Consider the following 20,719-nt stretch of genomic DNA (forward strand, 5'->3'; position numbering starts at 1 on the left):
TGCCTTTTGGCACTGAGTGACATGCAGTGACACTTGCAGTGACATGCAATCCTTTGACCTGATTGTCAATAGCTCTTGTGTGTGTGGTGTATACCTCCTTGTTCTAGCACTTACTAATCAACTAAAAATAATATGAACATAGAAATTAATCTATTTTCTATGCTTCTTCAAGGGGAATGGTCCTAGATCCCTACACCTCCCTTGAGAAGTCTGGGTAAAGCTTGGACCATGCTTCAACATTATTAGAACATTTTGTACCACCACAAAGCTTTGGCAAGCATTTATTATTATGCTCCCCTCACTATGCTACTCTGATCACTCTGAGGTTGCTTAGCCCAGACCTTATTTTGTAGAGCTGATTTTGGTTTCAGACTCAGTCACCTTGGCTTTGGACTCAGTTGGCTTTGTTCTGCACAACCTTAGCCCAAACAGAGAATGCATGATGTCTCTTCTCTCAGCTTTCTCTAGTGAAAGCAGCAACTGACCACCTGAACTTTGCCAACAGGGCTCTCATTAAAATGCCTACATCCAGTGGTCTCAGTGGTTTCAGTGGTGGCTAGATCACCATACTGATATGTGCTAAAAGATGTCCGCACTGGACTCCATGTAGAACCTGCCCAGCAATCCTGTCCCCATCCATGTTAGGTCATCAGAGCATGGGGTTTTTTGACAGTGATTGTTTTTTAATTTGTGCCAAATGTCATGGCTTTCCATTCTTCTCTGTAACTCCTTATTTTCTCCCTCAACTTTAGGTGATGAAAATATTTGTTATAATAAGGAGATGAAGTAGACTTGTCAGAATATACCATTGCTCTCTCTGATATGTGAACTTTGGATGCTGTGCCCAGGCCATCTTGGTTTCTGTACTTTTCAGAAGGTAGAATTTGATGAGAGGCATCCATTAGGTTTCCAAGCTAGACTATAAACCTGTGAGCTGCCATGCAGAGCTTTGTATATTAGAAATTCCTTGTTAAACACTGGAAGACTTTGACACAAGGAAACCCTTGGGTAAACTCCTCTTTACTGTCCAGAAAGTTTAGCTCATTGTGCTGTGGATGATCAATGCTTATTCCAGGAATTCATCCTGAGGATTTCTCTGGAGGAAATAGCTATTGCGTCCTTTGAGTACTACTTGCAACTTGGATTTCATTCTGCAATGGCAGTACTTCTATGGACCTGGCTAGGGTAATTTGGAAGACTCCTTCCTGGCTCTCATGACTGAAAAACATGATGGGAAGTATCAGCACTGACATGGACAGAATTCTTAAGTGCTTTTCCTTTGCCATAATTTGGTAGTTGCTTTGGAGAAAACAAAGCAAGCTACATTTAGAGATTGCAGCATTTACATCTGCCATCTGGCCAAATTAAATAGCACAAAAGTGTGTTCACATAATCTGAATAAGTAAAAATATACTTTTGAGAGACAGCTAGCTTGAAACTGAACACCTGGAAATTACTGTGAAGCCTGGAACTGGGAAAGGGTTCATGTTGAGCTGTACACTTTGATCCTGACAGAAGAAATCCCAGAGAAGAGAGGGGAAGAGAGAGGGAAAGAGAAATTGGGAGCAAGAGATTGATTTTAATCTAAAGAAGTCTCTCTTATGTATTTGTAACAGCCTTGTCTGTTCTGGATAGGTGTAAAATTTTATTTATTTGCATTAGCCTAGATTGAGAGTGAGTATTAATTTGGAGGTTGCTGGATGTCTTCTTCAATTTGTGTATTCCAGATGACATTCTGACATTATTTCAGAATAAATCCTTGCTTTATTCTGAAAATAGAAAGCTTGGCATTAGGAATGATGACCAGTCTTCATTCTTACGCAGGAATTCCACTTGCTTAACTCCTGGCTCTGCTTTACTGTAGGAGGGAATGCATTTCTTCCTTTCAGTGTATTAATATCTGATTAAGCTTAGGTATTACCTCTCATAAATGTTCCTGCTCAAGTAGAAACTGGAGGTTGGAGAGATTGCCTTTCTGTCATCCAAAATGTCCCTCCCTAGGAACTCTCCTTGAATGCACCCACTTTATTGAAGTGTAGACACTGTGTTGACAGTACCAATATCTAGAGAATCTGCAGTTTGGAAAAAGAACAACTTTCTAGCTCTCTTTCTACTCTCTGAGTAGAAAAAGAGACTTAGCCTATCTTGGACCTCAATGGAAGTTTAATTTTATTCATAAAGTGATCCAGCTCCTGATATTAGAACCACTCAGATTGACAACCTGAGTTAAAAGATGCTCCTCATATCCATAACCCTTGAGTTTATGTTTCTCCTCATATCTCTACACAGTTAATATGTATAATGCTTCATAAATCTGAAGTATTACCAACTGAAAACTTGTCTGGCCTCTTTTTTTTCCTTTGGTAGCTTTCCCCTCAGGCACTGACCTTTTTTTGTGCAATTTATTCTTAGTTGAAGTGGGAGGCTGCTATTCACATTCTTGAATGATGGATTAATAGAAGCTCAGCTGAATGAATGGTCTTTCATTATCTTCAGACTGATTTTCATCTCTTCAAGTCATTAGCTCTTGAGTATGCATCCAATCTACAGTGCACTGGCATGGCTGGATTCTGCTGGCAGCAAGAGATGTTCCCATAAGTCAGATTCAGGGTCCGTGTTGACATCTTTCATAATTGAAACACTTTCATTACTACCCTGCTGAGACATTCCTTAACAGTTCTTCATCCTCTGGCAGCATGAATTCACACAGTCTGAAGTCTGTAGGTTCGCTCCGGACCGTCTATATTCTAGGTAAACATCTTGGTATGTCATGAGTGATGCTTGTCTTTGATTTAACAGAGAAGCCACATAGTAACAAGTTGAAACTCTGAGCCACTTTTTAAAACTTGTGTGGCAATCTTCAAAGAAGAACCAAAAAAAGCTTTGTGGAGGTGGTAGCAGACAGATATATTATTAAAGATTGAAGTGCAAGACCAAGAACCTCTTGTAGGAATGTGTACTCGTAAAGGATTGATGCATTCATCAGCAAACTCATCATGGATTTGAATAGCCTAAAGAATCTTCTTTGCTTTATGCTATGATCAGCAAAATGGGAGAGAAAGGTTAAAGTTTTGGTATCTGTTTTCAGGGTCTGTGAGATGGCCTTGTCTTGAATACAACTATAAGCATCCAATTTTTGGGTTTTAAGCTGTCTGCCATACAAGTTCTCTTTCAAGGTTGCTCTTTACTGTTCCCTATTTGACAAGGGTCATGTTTCATAGCCTGTCTCATTCATCTGTTGTTAAACAGCAAGCATGAGCTTGTACTGAGGAGAGATGATTTCGGGGTCATTTCCACCCTCACTGCATGGTCTGAGGTCTTCTTGTCCCTTCTGGGTCTGTTGGTGCTGGACTCTGGTTCTGGGCTGTCTCATAGTCAGCTCCCTTTTCCTGGTGCCCTGTGCTGGGTAAGCCTTGGTATTCCAGCTGAGTTACGTCCTTTGGTTAAAAGGTACCAGGTTGTAGCTAAAATGGAACTTACCTGGCTGTGGGGACCACAGTTTCTACCTCAGAGGTGTTCTCACCGGTCTGGTTGGCTGTACTGATAATACTACTCTGCATGTAATGAGGGAGTCCTGTTTCCTTCTCTGACTGCTGAGTTTGGTGTGTGTGTCTTTGGCTCATTATTCTCCAGAACTGTGGTATTCTTGTACTCTGCCCTTCTGGAATACTCAAAGGACCTTCTGTGGAACACCAGCACTAGCTTGGTGCCTGAGTGTATTTCGTTTTCATTTATGCAGGCAAGTTAGCAGAATTAGGGCTGCATAGTGGTGCAGACAGCTATTTCAGAAATGAAATTCATGTCAGCAGGGTCTTTGCTTGTATTTGATTTGCTTATGTGGTTAGAAATGTGGGCTAAAATTTCTGGTATCTTGCACTGATCTTTCTAGTACGATAAAGGAAAAGAAAACTGTAAATTTTGAGCACAGGGATTGTGCTGCTATGGCCTGTGAAATACCTCTCATATCTCATCTCTTCTCTCTGTACCCTCAAGACATTTCAAACTCACCATCCAAATTTTGCTCAGTGCATAGGCAGGGCAGTGGTGTCAAACAGTGCCAGATCAGCAAGGGGAAGCAGAGAGTGCAGCCCCAGGCAGGAGTAACCCCAGGCACCACCAGTGCTGGTGGCCAACCAGCTGGCGTGCAGCTTGGCAGGAAAAGCCCTGGGAGTCAGGAGACCCTGAGCCAGCATGGACACATGGCACAAGGGGGGCAAACAGAGACACAGGTCACAAGGAAGCCTCCTGGGCTGCACTGGGAAGGAAGCTGTTAGCAGATTGATGAGGTGGTTTTTCCCCTCAGCCCAGCCTTGGTGAAGGCACATGTGAAATTCTGTGTCTGTTGCTGGGCTGGCTCCCCAGTAGAAGAAAGACATGGACTTACTGAAAAGAGTCCGTTGAAAGGTCATGGAGATAGTTGAAGGTTTGGAGCATCTTTCATAAATGGAGAGGTTGAGACAGTTGGAGTGTTCAGCTTGGAGGTCAGCAGGTTTGAGAAATATCTTTCCACTGTGTAAAAATACACTCTGGAATAAGTAAAGAAGGCAGGGATTCTTCTCAGTGGTATCCAGACTAAGGACAAGAGGCAGTAGACACAAACTAAAGTAACTGTAAATTATATTTAATCAAAGAAAACAATTATTTTGCTATGAGGATGGTAAAACGCTGGAGGGGGTTACTCAGGTTGTGGAGTGTTGGAGACTCTTTAACCTGACTGGACATGTCCCATAGCAATCTGCTGCTGTTGCCCCTGTTTTGATTAGGGCAGTTTGACCAAACTCAAGAGGTTCCTTCCCACCTCCAGTACCCTGTGATTCTGGGAGTTGAGATTTCTCAGAGTTATGTATTTACTCAGACATCTCTGTTAGTTAGAGAATGGAAGAATTGCTGCATTCAAGAGGGCACAAATTTCATCCTGAGGTTTTCTAGATTGACACGAGACATCCTAAATTAGTGATGCTTCTAAAGATCACTGTATATTTGTATTTATATAAGCATATATACTGGTTACATCATGAAAATATTATTTCAAGACCTGCATGAAGTTAATATAGGGCCTTGAATTTGGAAGCCTTTTGCACTGCATTTGTCTTGCACCATCCTTTTTGTTTCTAGATACACTGTCCATAAGATCATATGTACTTAGATCTGTAATGCTGAGCTGTAGTTTAACTGTGCTGTAGCAGTTTGTTTCAACTAGTTTTTCATTACTTCTGTGTTAACTACTTTCATAAGTATGCAGACTGTTCTCTCAGCAGCCTCTTCTCTGTTACTTTATCTGTTGTGTTACGAGCTCAGGCACTGACCAGTTCTCTACCATGGTTTAGAAAGTTTTAGACGTACACATTAATTAATGTTGAGGATTTCTGAGTACCACTTTTGTCTGAAGTGCCCTGATTAACTGTCTTCTAGACAGCCAAAGAAAACTGTCAGGGATTTCATGCCTTACTAAAGAAATAGGAGAAATAAGCCTTTTAAATCCTGGCATATTTGTTACATAGGAATGGTAGATAAGTATGACCATATTAATAAAATATACAGTTTTCTGTCTTGAAAAGTAATTTAGACCTCAAGACATTTAAAACATTCATGCACTCAGATGCAGAACTGAAAAGAAAGAGAAGCAGAGAGTTATCACTTTAATCTGCAGAAGAGTTTCTTAGGTTTCATGTACTTTACAGGAGGATTACTGATCATCTACAGTGTAAATTGTGGCTAAATGGACACAGTGTATTTCCAGGCTGGGCTTCAGGTTCAGGAAAGACTTCAGCAGCATGCTTTGTTCTGTGTTGACATGCTGCCTGTTGGAAGAGAAGTTATAACAAAAGTTTTAAACTCTAAATTTAGGGGAATATAAAACCATATTTTTCTGTCTAGGTACACAGACCAGGAGTGTTTAGCATTGCTGTTTGGTAAGCTGCTGCAGACATTGTGTTCTTCAGCGCTATCAATCAACAATGGCCTGTAAGGAGACATCAGCACTTTCTTTCACAGTTACCTTTTTGTCCCTCAAAATAAAATGTTCAGATTTAGAAAGAAAGTTCTAGAAGTTTTTATAAACTAGTGACTACTTACTGCAGAAGTACAACTGTCATTGTGTGTGTATGAAAAAGTGCACAGAAAATAGCTCTATGCTTCCTTTTCTCACACTTGAGAATTATCACCAGTGTATATATAGGTAATTAATTGTTATCAATTAGTGCTTTGATTAGTTTTGTGGCCTTAAATTGAGAAGGTATGCTATAAATAGTATTTAGTAACTGCTGTGTTTTGGAAGCAGAAAATTTTTAAACTATGTGATTAGACACAACATGTTCTGTAAATCTTAATATTCCAACTCCACCAAATAACTAATTTGTAGGCTTGCCAGTTGGGCTATATTAGTTTCCTGGAGAGGAATAAGGCACATGGAAAAGGGTTGGCTGCTTTTTCTTTTTTTCCTAGGGACCAGGGACAAACTTCTAACCTTGTTGGCCTGCTTGTTAAACCTAATGTTCCAACATTTGGGTTCTTCAAATTCAAGCTGTGGTTGGATCTAGTTTAAAGAACAGCAGTTATGTTATATGCATTTGTCTGGTCCATAGGCCTGACATATGGGATGTGTTAAACTGAGGTCCAAGTGCAAGGATGATATCACCAGCACAGAACAATAATATCAATGTCAGAAGTGTGGACTAGTGAGTTGCTGAATTTTGGAGCTGGACACTGCCTCATGTCCCTTAATTTTTTTAACCCTTTTTAATAAAAGATGTGGCATTTTGCTAATGTAGATTTACACTGCCCTTGTCCTCAGTGGTGCTTCTGCTCAGTGTGGTGCTGTCAGTTGCTGTGGAGGACTGGCTGTTCTCTGTCATTCATGCTTTATTCACAAGGTATTTTTCACTCATAGCTGGCATCAAGCTTCTTGCCTTTTGTGCTTTGTTATCCCATGAACGAGTCTTCTATTCATACTGTATTATTATTATTCACCTCTACTTGAACTTTCTTCCTCTCCTTCCACATATATTATTTGACTTTCCACTGTGACAGGGAGTAAGAAAGGAAACGACATATTGCAGACTCAGAAAGAATTATAGTCTTAACTTCTAGCAGGAGAAGTGTGTGTTTTGGCTCTTGAAAATGAGAGCAGGGTTTCATACCAAGGGGAGGCAAAATATCAAATGTGTTTCTGTAAAACATATCATAACTGCATGCAAATTGAACTGGTTTGTCTAAAGCCTTGAGTCCTCCCATGTGACGGTGCCTGTATTTGCAGCTTCTCCCTTTGCATTTCAAGGAACTTTCAAAGAGTAGTAGTATTAAGTACAGGAGTCAAAATACCCTTCTCTAGGTTAAAAATTATAGTTTTGTATTTCTGTGTGAGTAAGGCCTGCAGGTTTTTTTGAGGTTGAGCTTCTGTTTTTACAATTGCTCACTTGCTCACAGCACATGTGTGGAAGAATAGCCACAGGTGGGGAATGCAGCTCTGGAGAGGTGGTCAGTGTTTCCAGGAGCTTGTCAAGCCTGCTGTGCTCTGTGCAGCCCCCACACTGTCAGAGCTTCTCTCAAGTCTCTCTGTACACTCCATTCCCTTCAGTGGGGTGACTCAAGGGTCCTGTTTTGCAGGCTCCAATAACACTCCCTCTATCCCAGAAATTTCTGTCTGGATCTTTCTTTCAGCATTGCCATCACTGGCTTCACTCTCAGACAGTTTTGGCATGGTTTTGAGAGTGGTGTAACACTTGCATATTGGAAGTGCCAGCAAATCACCTTCGCTGTCTAAGGGCTTGAGGAATCAAATTCAGAAAACTTCATCTGGCAGATGCAAAGCTCTTTCAATGCTGGCTCTTTGAAAAATTTCCCTGAAACCAAGGAACCAAAATTCTTCATGGTGATTTGATTTTTGGTGGTACTGAAGCAGGTTTTGGGCAAATACCTCACCCTAAAACACTGTTGGTAGCCCTTTACTCTATGTTGGTGCCTTTGAAAGTGAAATTTTGAGTCTGTGCCTTCTTCTGTGAAAAGCAGAAATGAGCAGGCAGAGTCCCTTCCTCCTCAGCTTTCTGGCAGAGCGGCAAGTTCCTTCTGCCAAGTAGTGCTAGGAAGATTGTGCATTAATATTTTACTTTCTCCCCCATAAAAATTCTCCTCCGATTTTAAGTGAAGCAACAGGAGACAGTTGCTGGTGCAAAATATACAGGTTGTTATTCTGACTTTACAATTTGTGCAATTTTGTTATTTTTGCTTACCTAAAGATCACAGGCTCTGTTATTGTTTGTTGTGGAATTCAGCCCTTGAATCGGAATTATGGTTTCTATATGATATTAGGAAACATGATATAAAATTTGGTAACTGGTCTCTTCCCTACTGTCCTACTTTTGAAAGCGGTGAGTATTGTATACTTCAGAGAGAAGTGGGGCCTTCTCTCTCACTACTCTTTTCTTGATGACTGAATAAAAGGGAAATAAGCACACTATTGAACCTTGTAGTAGACTAAAATACTGAGTGTTGAGAGCTTTATTCTATTGAAATGCTGTCATCCTCCTTTAAGAAATGTTGTTGGGAAAATTGCCAGTTAAAATTGTGAATATACTTGAAATGTTCAAAATTACCCTCAAACCCTACAGGAATTCATGACCATGTATGACTGTATGGAAAAATTATTGAAAAAGACATTTGCAAGAACTGGCAATGGAAACTGGCTAAGCACAGTGGGGTGCAGAAATTATTTGCTACACACTGTGTCTTTTAGACTAAATTTATTAACTAGGATGTTATGGTGTTTGTGTTCCTATCAGGTTTTAAAGATTCTATCACCGCGTTATTCTGTTTAATATCTCACTGTTGTTTATTCCCTTTTAGGGAACTTTCTACAATTCTATTAAGTACATCAAGGAGAAAACATAAGCAAAATAGTGTGTGTACAGAAGTAACAAAACCTAAATGTTTTATGCAGAAAAGATTCAACAAGTATCTCCTACCTACGAAGAATGAAACAAATTTTCACACTGTGACCTTGCAGTACAATCTTGGATCAAACCTCACAAGTTTCTTTAACAAAAAATAATTGGATTATACTATTTGCATTGATCTGATGATGTGGAAATAAAACATTGAAAGGAATGTCGTTATTGTTTTCTTTATTCTTTGAATTTTTCTTCACTGCATGGATTTACTAAAACTGATAAAATCTTTCACTACAAAGCCATCATTACAGGATTAAAGAAGCCTTATAGGCAAAACTTGTTGATATGAAATTATATGAAATATTACCAAAGGTAATAACTGGGTTTCATACTCAGCACAAGATTTTAGAAGTAGAGAAGGAAAATACAACCACACAAATCCTGTTATCCTCATTGGGCTGTATGATTAAACTTCTGGGATAGCACTGAAAGCTACATCTGTACTGTTGTACAGCTGTTTGGATGTGAATCAGGAGTCCTGTGCTTTCATTCTTACTGGTGTTGAGTAGCATTTTACTTTGCCAGTAGCTCTATTGAAGCTTGCAATGCTAGTCATGGCCAGTGTGAGAATGGCACAATTGTTAATGGAAGACAGATACTGCAAGCAATGCAGACTGATGAATAGGAAGCTTATTTGCCAAAGATATTTAAAACATTAATTTTGCCATGACTAGTAGATTCCTATTAAATCACAAAACGTATTCCAGTCCCACTGAAATCAAGGGAAGTTTTTCTGTTGACTTCAGTGACATAAAGATTTGGACCTCTTTTGGAATTATGTTCCAATTTAAGATCATTTTTCTGATGCTTACTAAATGTCCCCCAGTGTCAATACATTAAAATATGTTGCCAATTCAAATAGTGTTGTCTTGTTCTGGAAAAGCTAAAATAAAATATTTGCTTTGGCATCGTTGTAAGTGGAATTTTTGTCATGTGTTTAGAACTTATTTTGCACTGCTAGTTGCACGTAGGAAATGTTCCCTGTTCTTCTAAAAATATTTGTAGTACACGTTTAAGACATTAACTGTAACTTTATGGATTTGTTTTAATACTCAGTGGATTTACACTACAGTATGAATCTAACCCTTAATTATTACCAATGGAACTCCTTCTGCACATCAGATTGGTTTTGCCTGTGAGACTATAGTTTTGTATTTAATGAAAAGATTGTCATTAATAATATGTTGTGAAAGTTTAAAGTTGCTAACCATGTGTTTTATATTCTCTGTGTATCAGGAGAATTTATTGTGAGCTAATGCAAACACCTTTTAGATAATTTCCCACTGACTTACTTCTTTTATTTGCTGAACATCACTGCTCAAATCAGTTTATTTCTGGCAGTGTACTTGGTGATTCCTGTTAGCACCATGTTGAACTGTTAGTATTCTTTGTGAACTAACTTATACAGTGGATCCTGACAAAAATGATAAAAGCTGGGCTGCAGCTTAATTCACTAATCTAAGTTTGTTTTTTACTGTATTGAGGGTCATTATTTTCATCCCTAAATGGTTTGTGATGCATCATATCTATTCTACTAAACCTGCTTTAGTTTGTCTTTCCTACTTCCCTTGTTATTCTATAGCCAATCTGATGTGGAGTTTGTATCTTTGTACTTCAAACATAAACTCTTATTTCTTATACCTGTGTAGCACCATTGCTTTGTTTCCCTCCCTACAATACGAGTCCACTGTTTCAGCCACCTTAATTTTACAGTCACACATCCACTTCTGTAGAATATGTGTCTAATCTCTACTTCTCTTTCTTTGATTTTCCCACTGGTTAGTTAAGCCTTAGACACCATTAATATGTACTGCTAACTGTGATCAGATCTTTTCTGTTGTTTAGCTTGTTGGGTTTTTTTAATGCTCTCACATTTTTCTGTATATCTGTAAGACTAAAGCTTCATTCTCATGCCTGTTCTCATAGAGACTGTGAATTTGAATCTGAGGTCTTTGCATTTTACCTCTGCTGTATTAAGTGCCTCCTACTTAGGTTTAATACAGCATATTCAATTGGTCTTCAGTTCTGCTCAACTCCCAGGAGCAGGAGTGAGATTCACTTCTGGATTTACAAGTCTACAGTGGTGCCTAGTGGTTTTCTATAGGGCTTTTGAGTTCTATAGAAACACCTGGTTTTCTCTATTGCCTGTGAAAAGCGCCTTGATAATTGTTTTATATGTCTGCATCTCTAGGTAGCTCTCTCTGCACTGTCTGTGCCTAAGGCTATGTGTCATGCACTGTGTATGGGGACTGAAATTGTGTACATGCTTTGGGAGTGAAAACCAGCTCTTGGTTTGGTTGTGCTATACAGCAGTTACTCTTTTCTTTCTCAAGTATTTCTAGAAGGAGGATTTCTTTTCATAGGCCTCCCAGAAGTAATTTTGAACATTTTAATGAAAGAACTGAAGTAGATAATGGCCAGACTATTCTATAACAAGTTAGAACAGGCATGTTTAGTAATTTTGCTTTTTTCTATGGAAGAAAACTTTAATTATCAAGCTTAGTGGGAGGAGGAAGGCATATATTTATTGGATTACAATTTTATTGTTGAATTAATAATATTGATTTAATTTTAATGATTTACAGGAAGCCTGTTTACCTGTAAAACTCCAGCAATTGCAGATATTGTGATACTAGTAGATGGTTCTTGGAGTATTGGCAGATTCAATTTCAGGCTTGTTCGACTGTTCCTGGAAAACCTGGTTTCTGCTTTCAATGTGGGATCTGAGAAAACAAGAGTAGGTAAGGTGCCACACTTTTTTCATAATATTTCTCCAGCAGTGTAAAAATGTTATCATTTCAGGATAGTTAACAGCGTAATGCTACTCTTTTTTGCAAGATTCATCCTCATCTAGCACTGGCACTTCTGTCATCAGAGTAATGTTGCTGGAATGTTTGTAGTACAGTTCTTCACAGTTTACTGTGATCCTCAACTTAGTTAACTCTAATGCAATGTTAGTGAAAAATGAAAACAGTGAAAAGTCTTACTGACTTCAATCAGCTTTAGCCTCAAACACTTGCAGTTTAAGTTTTGCAGGCAGAATGTGCAAATGGATGGCTTTTCCTGTGCTTTAAACTGGCTGAAATGTTATATTTCTGATCTGCTACCATTCAAAAGTACATAAAAGGTGTAAAATTGTTCTTCTAAAGAATTTTTGCAACGTTAGTAACTGAAAAAGTTTTGTGTTTCTTTGCTTTTCATTTAATTAGCGCTTGAGTAAAAGGCCTTCAAAGTTAATTGTGGAGTTGTCACCTCAAACAACTTCATTCTACTTTTTGTTGTCAACCAGTTTTTCTAGCATGGTAGCAAAGCTACTTGCAGTAAGCTAATTGACAAGGTACTGGAAACCAAGTACATAAAGTCTATATACTTGAAAAAGCCTGTTTTATCTTCTGATGGATTACCTTCCTCTCTGGTTCTTTAGGTCTCGCACAATACAGTGGGGATCCCCGAATTGAGTGGCACTTGAACGCCTATGGCACAAAGGAAGCTGTTCTGGATGCAGTCCGTAACCTGCCCTATAAGGGAGGGAATACATTGACAGGTACTGTGGATGCTTTGGCTTTTGCCTTTTAGTAAAAAACACATTCTGCTGCACAGCCCAAGAAGTGCCAGTGCTGGTTATGAAGGGTAGAAAGGATAGGGGTTTTGCAGCTTGCCAAGGACTTTATCCAGTGTCAGTTAAGCCTTTTCTGAAGTGCTTGTCCATTGGCTTCACTGGGAATCAGGACAGGGTCTCATAACACAAAGTTACCTAAGTCTCTGTGCTGGAAGTAAAATCTTTTACCTGCTGGGAAGATAATGCAAAGTCCATTTATAACGTTCATGCACAGAGCTTTATTCTGGAGAGGGAAAGAATGTTGTTTCAATATTTGACAACTGGTAATACTAACTTTACAAATGACCACCCAGGGCTTTTAGGTTTCCATTGACCTTTTAGTAGTTAAAGCACTAAAGCCTCAGAGACGCTTAGTGATGGATAAGGGGGAGATGCCTGACAATCTGGGAAAAGTACAGTCTCTGAATACAATTCCAGTGTCATCAAAGCAGCAGTTAGTAATGTTGTAAAGTTATACCCAAAGACCCAGACATGGCTTTAAGTAAATTGTTGCTTTTTTTTTTTTCCCCTGGCGGGTAAGGAGCAGAAGAAACAATAAGCAACAGTCTTTATTTTGGTAGAAGGAGTGATTGCAGTGGGACAAAGGACAGAAAACTCTAGTATGATTCTAGGAGTGAGATTACTGAGTAGTAGGAAGTAGTAAATTATCATGATTATTTTATATGGACATTAGATGAAAATGAGTTAGAAACGTTAGCTGTGCAAGATTTAAAAGAGTTTTCAGATAAGATCTCATGGTGATGTGTAAGTTTGTCCTGGAGCTGTTGTTCTTCTTTCCTTTTAAATAATTAACATTTATTAAAATCAGATTTTTCCTTAGAGTAAACAAAGCATTTTTTTCAGCTTGTAAGTTGGAACAAAATAAAAAACCAAACAAAAGTAAGATTATATGTAGCATGAGGATTTAATAAGCTATCCAGAGCATGTGCTTTCATATAAGGAATATAGGGAGAGGGAACTTCCTGTTCTAACTTGCTAGAACTTGGTAGAGTAAGAAAAAAAAGATAATGTATTTACAGAAATATCAATTTACATTTTCATAGCCAGTTTAAAATATATTGATTGATCAAAAGGCTGCTAAAAATAAATTTCAGCTTCTCTGTGGTTTAGGCTGCTGTTGAAATTAAATTTTTCAGTAAATAAATTCTTCTTTTATGCTTATTCTTCATCCGAATTTTTACATTGAGTAGAAAAACAAACACTGTGATATTGGCAAAGCTAAATGGATGTTTAATCTGTAAAAGTCTTTTAAAATGTTTTCTTTTTTAGGTCTCGCCTTAACTTACATTTTGGAAAACAGCTTTAAGCCTGAAGCAGGTGCAAGACCTGGGGTATCTAAAATTGGGATACTGATTACTGATGGGAAGTCCCAAGATGATGTTATCCCTCCTGCTAAAAACCTACGAGATGCTGGCATTGAGCTGTTTGCTATTGGTGTGTATTCTGCCATATCCACGTACATGTCCCATTGTACTCTGGTGTATTTGTATCTGTTGCTGGCTGTACTAAGGAAGTGTTCTTTTCTGCCTTATTCATCATTAATCATATCATCATTAATTTGTATATTTTATAAGAATTGCTTATAACATTGCTGTTATAACTGGAATTTAGCAGTATACATGGATGCTACATTTTCATGAGACAGCTGAAAAAATGCCACTTAGACTGGCAGAAATTAACATCTTGCATTGACATCTTAAAAACAAAGCAATTTGAAGTTGGTCATTATAACAGAGTTTTATATTATTAGTTTTTTATCAATCTCTGTGTATACAAGTTTTTTTCTTTTTCATTGCAAATATTTTATTTATTTTCCTTTCCAATAAAAGGTGTAAAGAATGCAGATATCAATGAACTCAAAGAGATTGCCTCTGAGCCTGACAGCACACATGTCTACAACGTGGCTGACTTTAACTTCATGCATACCATTGTGGAAGGTCTTACCAGAACAGTGTGCTCACGAGTAGAGGAGCAGGAAAAGGAAATCAAAGGTAAACAGAAACAAAATTTAATGTAACTTATGATGAACTTAGAGCTGCAAATCAAATACCTGCAGTTCTAAGCTGGCTTTTGGCACTAGACTCACGCTGTCAGGGAAGTTATCTTCCTAGCTATGTTTTGTTCTTGCTTAGATATCTTTGATCTTTTGCTCTCTGTTTTTAGTAGAGGTAAATATTATGGTATTTGATAGTACAAAAAAAAAGTGCATTCATTTTGCTGTATTTCCAAGTGGCAGGTAAGGAAATCTATTTGTAATACAGAGTTTTGGGGATGAATTAGTTTAACAGCTGCACATGGAATTGTTATGTTCGTGCTGTGCTTTCCATCTCCTAACTTAATGTTTTTACTGTCTCATAAGTACTCAAGAGTTTCAACTATTTAGATTACTTTATCCCTCCTCTTGATGGTTTTTTTCCTCTTTCTCATTTAATACACAAGAAATATATTTTGGTTCATAAGAAAATATAGCAGCAAAGAAAATTTTTCTTATCTGAAAAAGCCTCCTCTGACTACAATTATTTTGACTTTTCTGAAGAAAAGAAATGGCTATGAAAAAATGTTGCAGTTTGCCAGAAATACAGTTCCACCTGAGGTCTTTCTTTCTGAAAGGTTTTAGTGGATTTTGTTTCTATTTATTGTTTTGTGATTCCTTAATAGCACAGAAATGCTGAGTTATTCTCTCTATCTCTCTCATAATATATATGGATATATGGAATATAATATATATACACACATTGAATATAATATATATATATATATTTTAATATAATATATGTAATATATATCAATAAAGAAGGCTCTCTTGAGCAGAAGAAAATGGAAAAACCATGGATAGATGAGACATCTTTGTGGAAAAGAATGATTGCCAGAGAAGATCACTGTTCACTGTGTCTCTTCAGCAGGCTGACAGGCAGTATCAGTTTCCAACCTGCTGAGGAGCACAGGAGATCACAGCTGTATATGTACTTGTATGTTTTTCATGACTGGGAGGAAAGCAACCTGAAAAAAACCCCAGCAGAATGGTCTGGAAATAGTGATGGGAAGAAGGTCAGGAAGGCTTAGTGTTGTATTTTTGTCTTTTTCTTGTAAAGATTTATGAAAGACCAGGGAGGTTTAGTCCCAGAGAAACTCCTTTAAAAAGCAGTACTCATTATTACTTCTTTGTTTCCATTGAAAGTAACCTAAATAAGTGAGCAGTAGCCAATTATTTGATTTTCTGATGGGGGACAATATTTAGAGCTTCAGCAAATATAACAAACCAAGCAATTATTGTACAGAAGGGAATAAAAATTTGTGTTGTCCCCAACCTAGGAACAATTGCTTCTCTTGGGACTCCCTCGGATTTGGTCACATCGGAGGTAACAGCCAGAGGCTTCCGGGTCAGCTGGACTCATGCACCAGGCAAAGTGGAAAAGTACAGGGTGGTGTACTACCCCAGTCGAGGAGGACAGCCAGAAGAGGTAATAGGAGCAAAAGATGCCCAGGAGGTTTTAATGCAGGAGGGGCAACTAACAAGACAGGAAATCTGTGGTCTTCTTTTAAATGCACTCTGAAATTTCCCATGAGGGCTCCAGAAAGGAGGTTGGTCACACTGGATGGTGACAAAGGTTAGGTAGTAGCCAGGCTACATGTCTTGTCATACAATTTAAAGTAAATTAAATGCTATAATAATAATTACTTTCAGGGGTTGGGGTGAAGTGCCTGCATTTTTCCTTACCATATATGGTTACTTGAAACAATTCTACTGACACCCCCTGCATCACTCTTTTTACAAGAACAGAAGAGAGGTAGGAGGTGATGTTGAGTTCTAAGAAAAAGATATTTATAAAAGAAAGATTGTACATTTTGGGACATCTACAATTGGTCATTGAAGATTTGGAGGGAATCGTTTGTTTGGGTGGGACTTCAACATTTTGGAGATGGAAAAAATGCAGTGGAACAAGCTTTTGACTCCGGCTGACAACTTATCAAATTGAACGGAAATGTAGAAGAGCAAAAGGATTTAACTAAGGTTATATTTTGTTTCCTTTTGCACTAGAAACTAGCTTAGGAGGAATATATATTGATGGAAGTTTGAAGTACTCTTTGTGTGTGTACTAAGGGAATATTTATGATGATATTATCTCAAAAAGTGCCATGTATGCATCCTTAAACTGTATCCCATATACTTTATTCAGCTAAGCTCTTCCTTTTTTCTGAATGGCCATTTATATCAGATAAGCATTTTGACTATGTATATGGTTGCTGTTTTTTCAGACACTTTACTGTACATAAATGCAGCATGAACTGAACTTTAGTACACTGTAAAAATCACCTGAAAGAGGAATTGATTAATTTTATGGTGATATAGTTTGCTTGCTTTATGCATATTTAGTTAAATTTTCTTTTAAACAGGTCGTGGTAGATGGAAGTGAATCAACAGCAGTTCTGAAAAACCTGATGTCTTTAACTGAGTACCAGATAGCTGTATTTGCTATCTACTCCAATGCTGCCAGTGAGGGCCTCCGTGGAACAGAAACCACACGTGAGTATCCTTAGTGTGCTTGTTGCAGATTTGACTAGTCAGATTTGATTAGTCAGACTGTACAGGCATTAGTCTTTGTGAGAAATAAACACAGAAGGCAGTCTTTTTCAATTTACCATATTTTAGTGCATTTGCCTTAAATTAAATTTTGTTTTAATGATTCTGGGCTAAGCTCCTAAGTCCGAATGCTCTGTGGATATTTAAACACTGAGAAAGGTTTTATCTCTGGGCTGAACTTTGAAGTTGGTTGTATTGAACCCTAAATTAGAACATTCCTGTGTTTTGGGTGTGGAGCCAAGTTTTACAAACTAGATTTGTAGCTGGAGATGATCTGATGAGTGGAGATTTAGGTGGGACCTGGAATACCTGCGTGTGATTCCTACCAGTGCCAAAGATTGCAAGGTAACTCTGTAAGTTTCTTTCTCAATGGTTTAATTATTTTCTGTCTGTAAAATGATGCCTTGGGATATTGTAAGACTTAATACATTTACAGTTTAATATATTTGCATACAAAGTGCAGGGGTTTTTTTAGTAAATATGAAAATATTAGGAAAGGAGGTAAAGAGTAACTCTATAGTTCAGACTAGGAGACAAGAAGTCCATATGTGGTATATCAATAGCTGATATGTGCTGAAAGAACAGAGCAGCAGGGCTCAAGAAAACGATAGGATTTCTATAGTGCTTTACCACCTTCCTGACCCAAGTGATCAAAGAGCCAGTGCTCTGCTGCAGATCATACACAGAAACAAGGAAGAGCTGATGGTGGAGGAGGAGATCACATCCTACAAGCTCAGGAAAGGTCCCTACTGGCCAGTTGGTAACGAGCTGGCTGGAGGCTTTCAGGGATAATCAAGAAGCTTGTAACAGAATTCAGACAGCAAAAAGAAATATAAAGAGGTAAATGACCCAGGAGAAATATAAAGCTGCTGTCTAATATTGCAGGGGTAAGTTTAGAAAAGCCAAGACCAACCTGGAGCTGAATCTGGCAAGGAATGTGAAGAGGAAAACAAGTTTAACTTTATGCATTTCAAAAAAGGGAAGTGCAGAGTCCTGACCCTTGTGAGTGCCAGCCCCATGTGTCACTACACACTGAGGGAGGAAAGGGAGCTCTGCAGAGAAGGACATGGGGGTTCTGGTAAACAACAAACTGACTGTGAACCAGCAGAGCACCCTTGTCACAAAGAAGGCCAAGAGCCTCCTGGATTGCATTAGGAAATGATTGCCAGCAGATTTATGGAGCTGATGATTCTTGCCCTCTGCTCAGCCCTGATGAGGCCACACCTGGCTGCCTGGTCTTGTGCTGGGTTCCCCCAACACAAGAGAGATGTGAACTTCATGTAGTGACTTCAGTGAAGGGCTGTAAAGATGATTAAGGGCTTGGCACATCTTTCCTAAGAGTCTGAGGCAACTGGACTGCTCAGCCTGGAGAAGAGAAGACTCAGGTGATCTTGTCAATATGTCAAATCCCTGATGTGAGGAAGTGCAGAAGAGGAGTGAGCCAGACTTTTCTCAGTGGTGCTTATAAGCAGGACAAAAGCCAACAGACACAAATTAAAAGCCCATGAAATTAAATTTAAACAGAAGAGGAGACAATTTTATTGTAATGGTGGTCAAACACTGGAATAAGTTGTCCAGAGAGGTTGTGAAGTCTGCATCTCTGGACATATTTCAAGCCCAACTGGACAAGGTTCTAAGCAACCTGCTTTATCTGAACCTGACTGAATAGGGAAGTTAATTAGGCCAGATGACCTCAAGAGATGCCTTTCATCCTCGGTGGTTCTTTGATTCTGTGTCAGTGCTAATCTTCTCAATCTGAAAACAAAATAGAATCATATAAGGTTATTTTAGACTTTTCTTTTAGTCTCAGTCCCCCAAAATGTCATCTCCTGCCATGTTATACCCCATGAGGCAGTGTTAGGACCTGTTTAATTTATTGAAGGTTACAGAACAGTCACATACTGAGCCAACAGGATTGTTCTGTATTGCACCTGGTATTCCTTTGAAGTCACCCAGTCAAGTTCTGACAGAGCCCAGCCCTGCTGGCTTTCAGAGATTTGATCAGATCACACCCCAGGGTCATGCAGCATCAAGTATTTTATACAGCTGTCTTTGATAGTGTGTTGGAAGTAATAGTCTGACATGTGCAAGAGTTAATCACTCCACATGCTAAAAATACCTGCAATTTTAAAGTTTGGGTTTTTTTACTATTCTAATGGAAAATTATGGAAAATTGTAGTTTACATTCCTGCCTGTGTGAGAGATACTGACTGATTAAAATAGTCACCAATTGCATTTGTTTATCTAGAACACTGAAACAGGTATGTGAAATCTAAACAGAAGATGCCTAATGTAGGGATAAGTAGAAAGTTTTGTGATTTCATAGTCACTTTTAAATTGAAATAAATATGAAATTCATTCACATATTAATTTGCTAGAAATATGTTTTTACCTGGTTTAGTCTATTCCAGGTGGATTAGTTTATTCCATATTCCAGGTGGATTAGTTTATTCCAGCTGGTTTTAGTTGGTTTAATTTATCCTTATGTTACCTGAATACTAGGATAGTCTGGTAACTGTCCAAGATGCAAACCAACATTATCTACTTTATAATTATATATTTGAGATTCTGAGCTCTTTGGCTGAAAATTCTGCCAGAAAAACACCACATTTTATTTCCAGTCACCTCTTTGTCAGGTTTTATATATATTGTCAGAGTATCTACCAGTTCCTGTTGAGAGTGAAAATGCAAGTTGTAAGTTGCAGTTGGAGGACACTTTTCCTGAAGAATTTTAGAATCAAAATAAGGGGAAGAACAGGTAATGGATACTCTGTGGCCCTGGGGCAGTTTGAATAGCAATGAGACAATGTGGTGCAAGGTGGCTTCAGGACATCTCAACATGTAATTTGTTGCTGTGGGTATCAGAAGTGTGAGTGGAGCTCTGAGCAAGGAGAATGAAGTACATTTGAAAATGTTCATGGGTAGTTTCTCCCTGTAATTAGAGAAATTGTGAGAATTCATGGGAGTATCAATCAATACAAGAACAAGGGTTTAAGTAGGATGGAGGTATGTTGAAAAAGGTTTGAAGGGGTAGGTGGGGTAACCTAGAAGTGGAAACCTCAAGAGAAACCTGGGGTGAGGTTTTGCCACTGTTTGCAGCCAGGAATGACAAACTTAGTGAACAGCCTCAAGCTCTGTGACTGAAATTAGAATTTGCTCCTGAATATTTGTGTGCAGGTCAGATTCTTCAGAATTTCAAATAGAAAAGGTTTTGTAGCAGTCAGCAATTGCCTTCTGTTCTTTCAGACCATTCCAGTCATTCTGGGGACTATTCTCAATGTATAAATTCCAAAGGAGAAGTCAAAGTTCCTTCATATCTCGCCATATTCATGCCTGAATATTTCTCCATATTCATGCCTGAATATTTTGGTGGGATTCTTCAGTGATGTACCAGCAGTGGAGAGGCCATGGGATGTTTTTCTGTGAGAGGAATAAAGTGAGGACAACCAGGAAAGTGCAAAATACTACTCTAAAGAGTTACAGAAATGCAAAGAAGCATTTGGAAACTCAGATTGATACTGTGTTCTAGTATCCATGCCTTAAATCCCCAAGTGAATCTCCTAATATTGTTTG

The 20,719-nt window shown here is 38.4% G+C and overlaps 1 protein-coding gene across 4 annotated transcripts in view; it reads left to right on the plus strand.

The window, feature by feature from the left end:
* The window catches only part of COL14A1 (collagen type XIV alpha 1 chain), a 113,883-nt gene that overhangs the window by 22,575 nt on the left and 70,589 nt on the right, over positions 1-20,719 (plus strand). For all 4 annotated transcript variants that reach the window (XR_008509174.1, XM_036404364.1, XM_036404365.1 and 1 more), the window contains exons 6-11: positions 11,531-11,686; positions 12,370-12,489; positions 13,834-13,998; positions 14,394-14,555; positions 15,877-16,025; positions 16,960-17,089. Coding sequence is in view for 3 of the 4 variants with exons in the window: in XM_036404364.1 (XP_036260257.1) it covers positions 11,531-11,686; positions 12,370-12,489; positions 13,834-13,998; positions 14,394-14,555; positions 15,877-16,025; positions 16,960-17,089 (882 nt within the window). In the remaining variant the exon portion in view is untranslated. The remainder of the gene's footprint in view (positions 1-11,530; positions 11,687-12,369; positions 12,490-13,833; positions 13,999-14,393; positions 14,556-15,876; positions 16,026-16,959; positions 17,090-20,719) is intronic.

Source organism: Molothrus ater, chromosome 1 (assembly GCF_012460135.2).
Source record: "Molothrus ater isolate BHLD 08-10-18 breed brown headed cowbird chromosome 1, BPBGC_Mater_1.1, whole genome shotgun sequence".
Classification (NCBI taxonomy): domain Eukaryota; kingdom Metazoa; phylum Chordata; class Aves; order Passeriformes; family Icteridae; genus Molothrus; species Molothrus ater.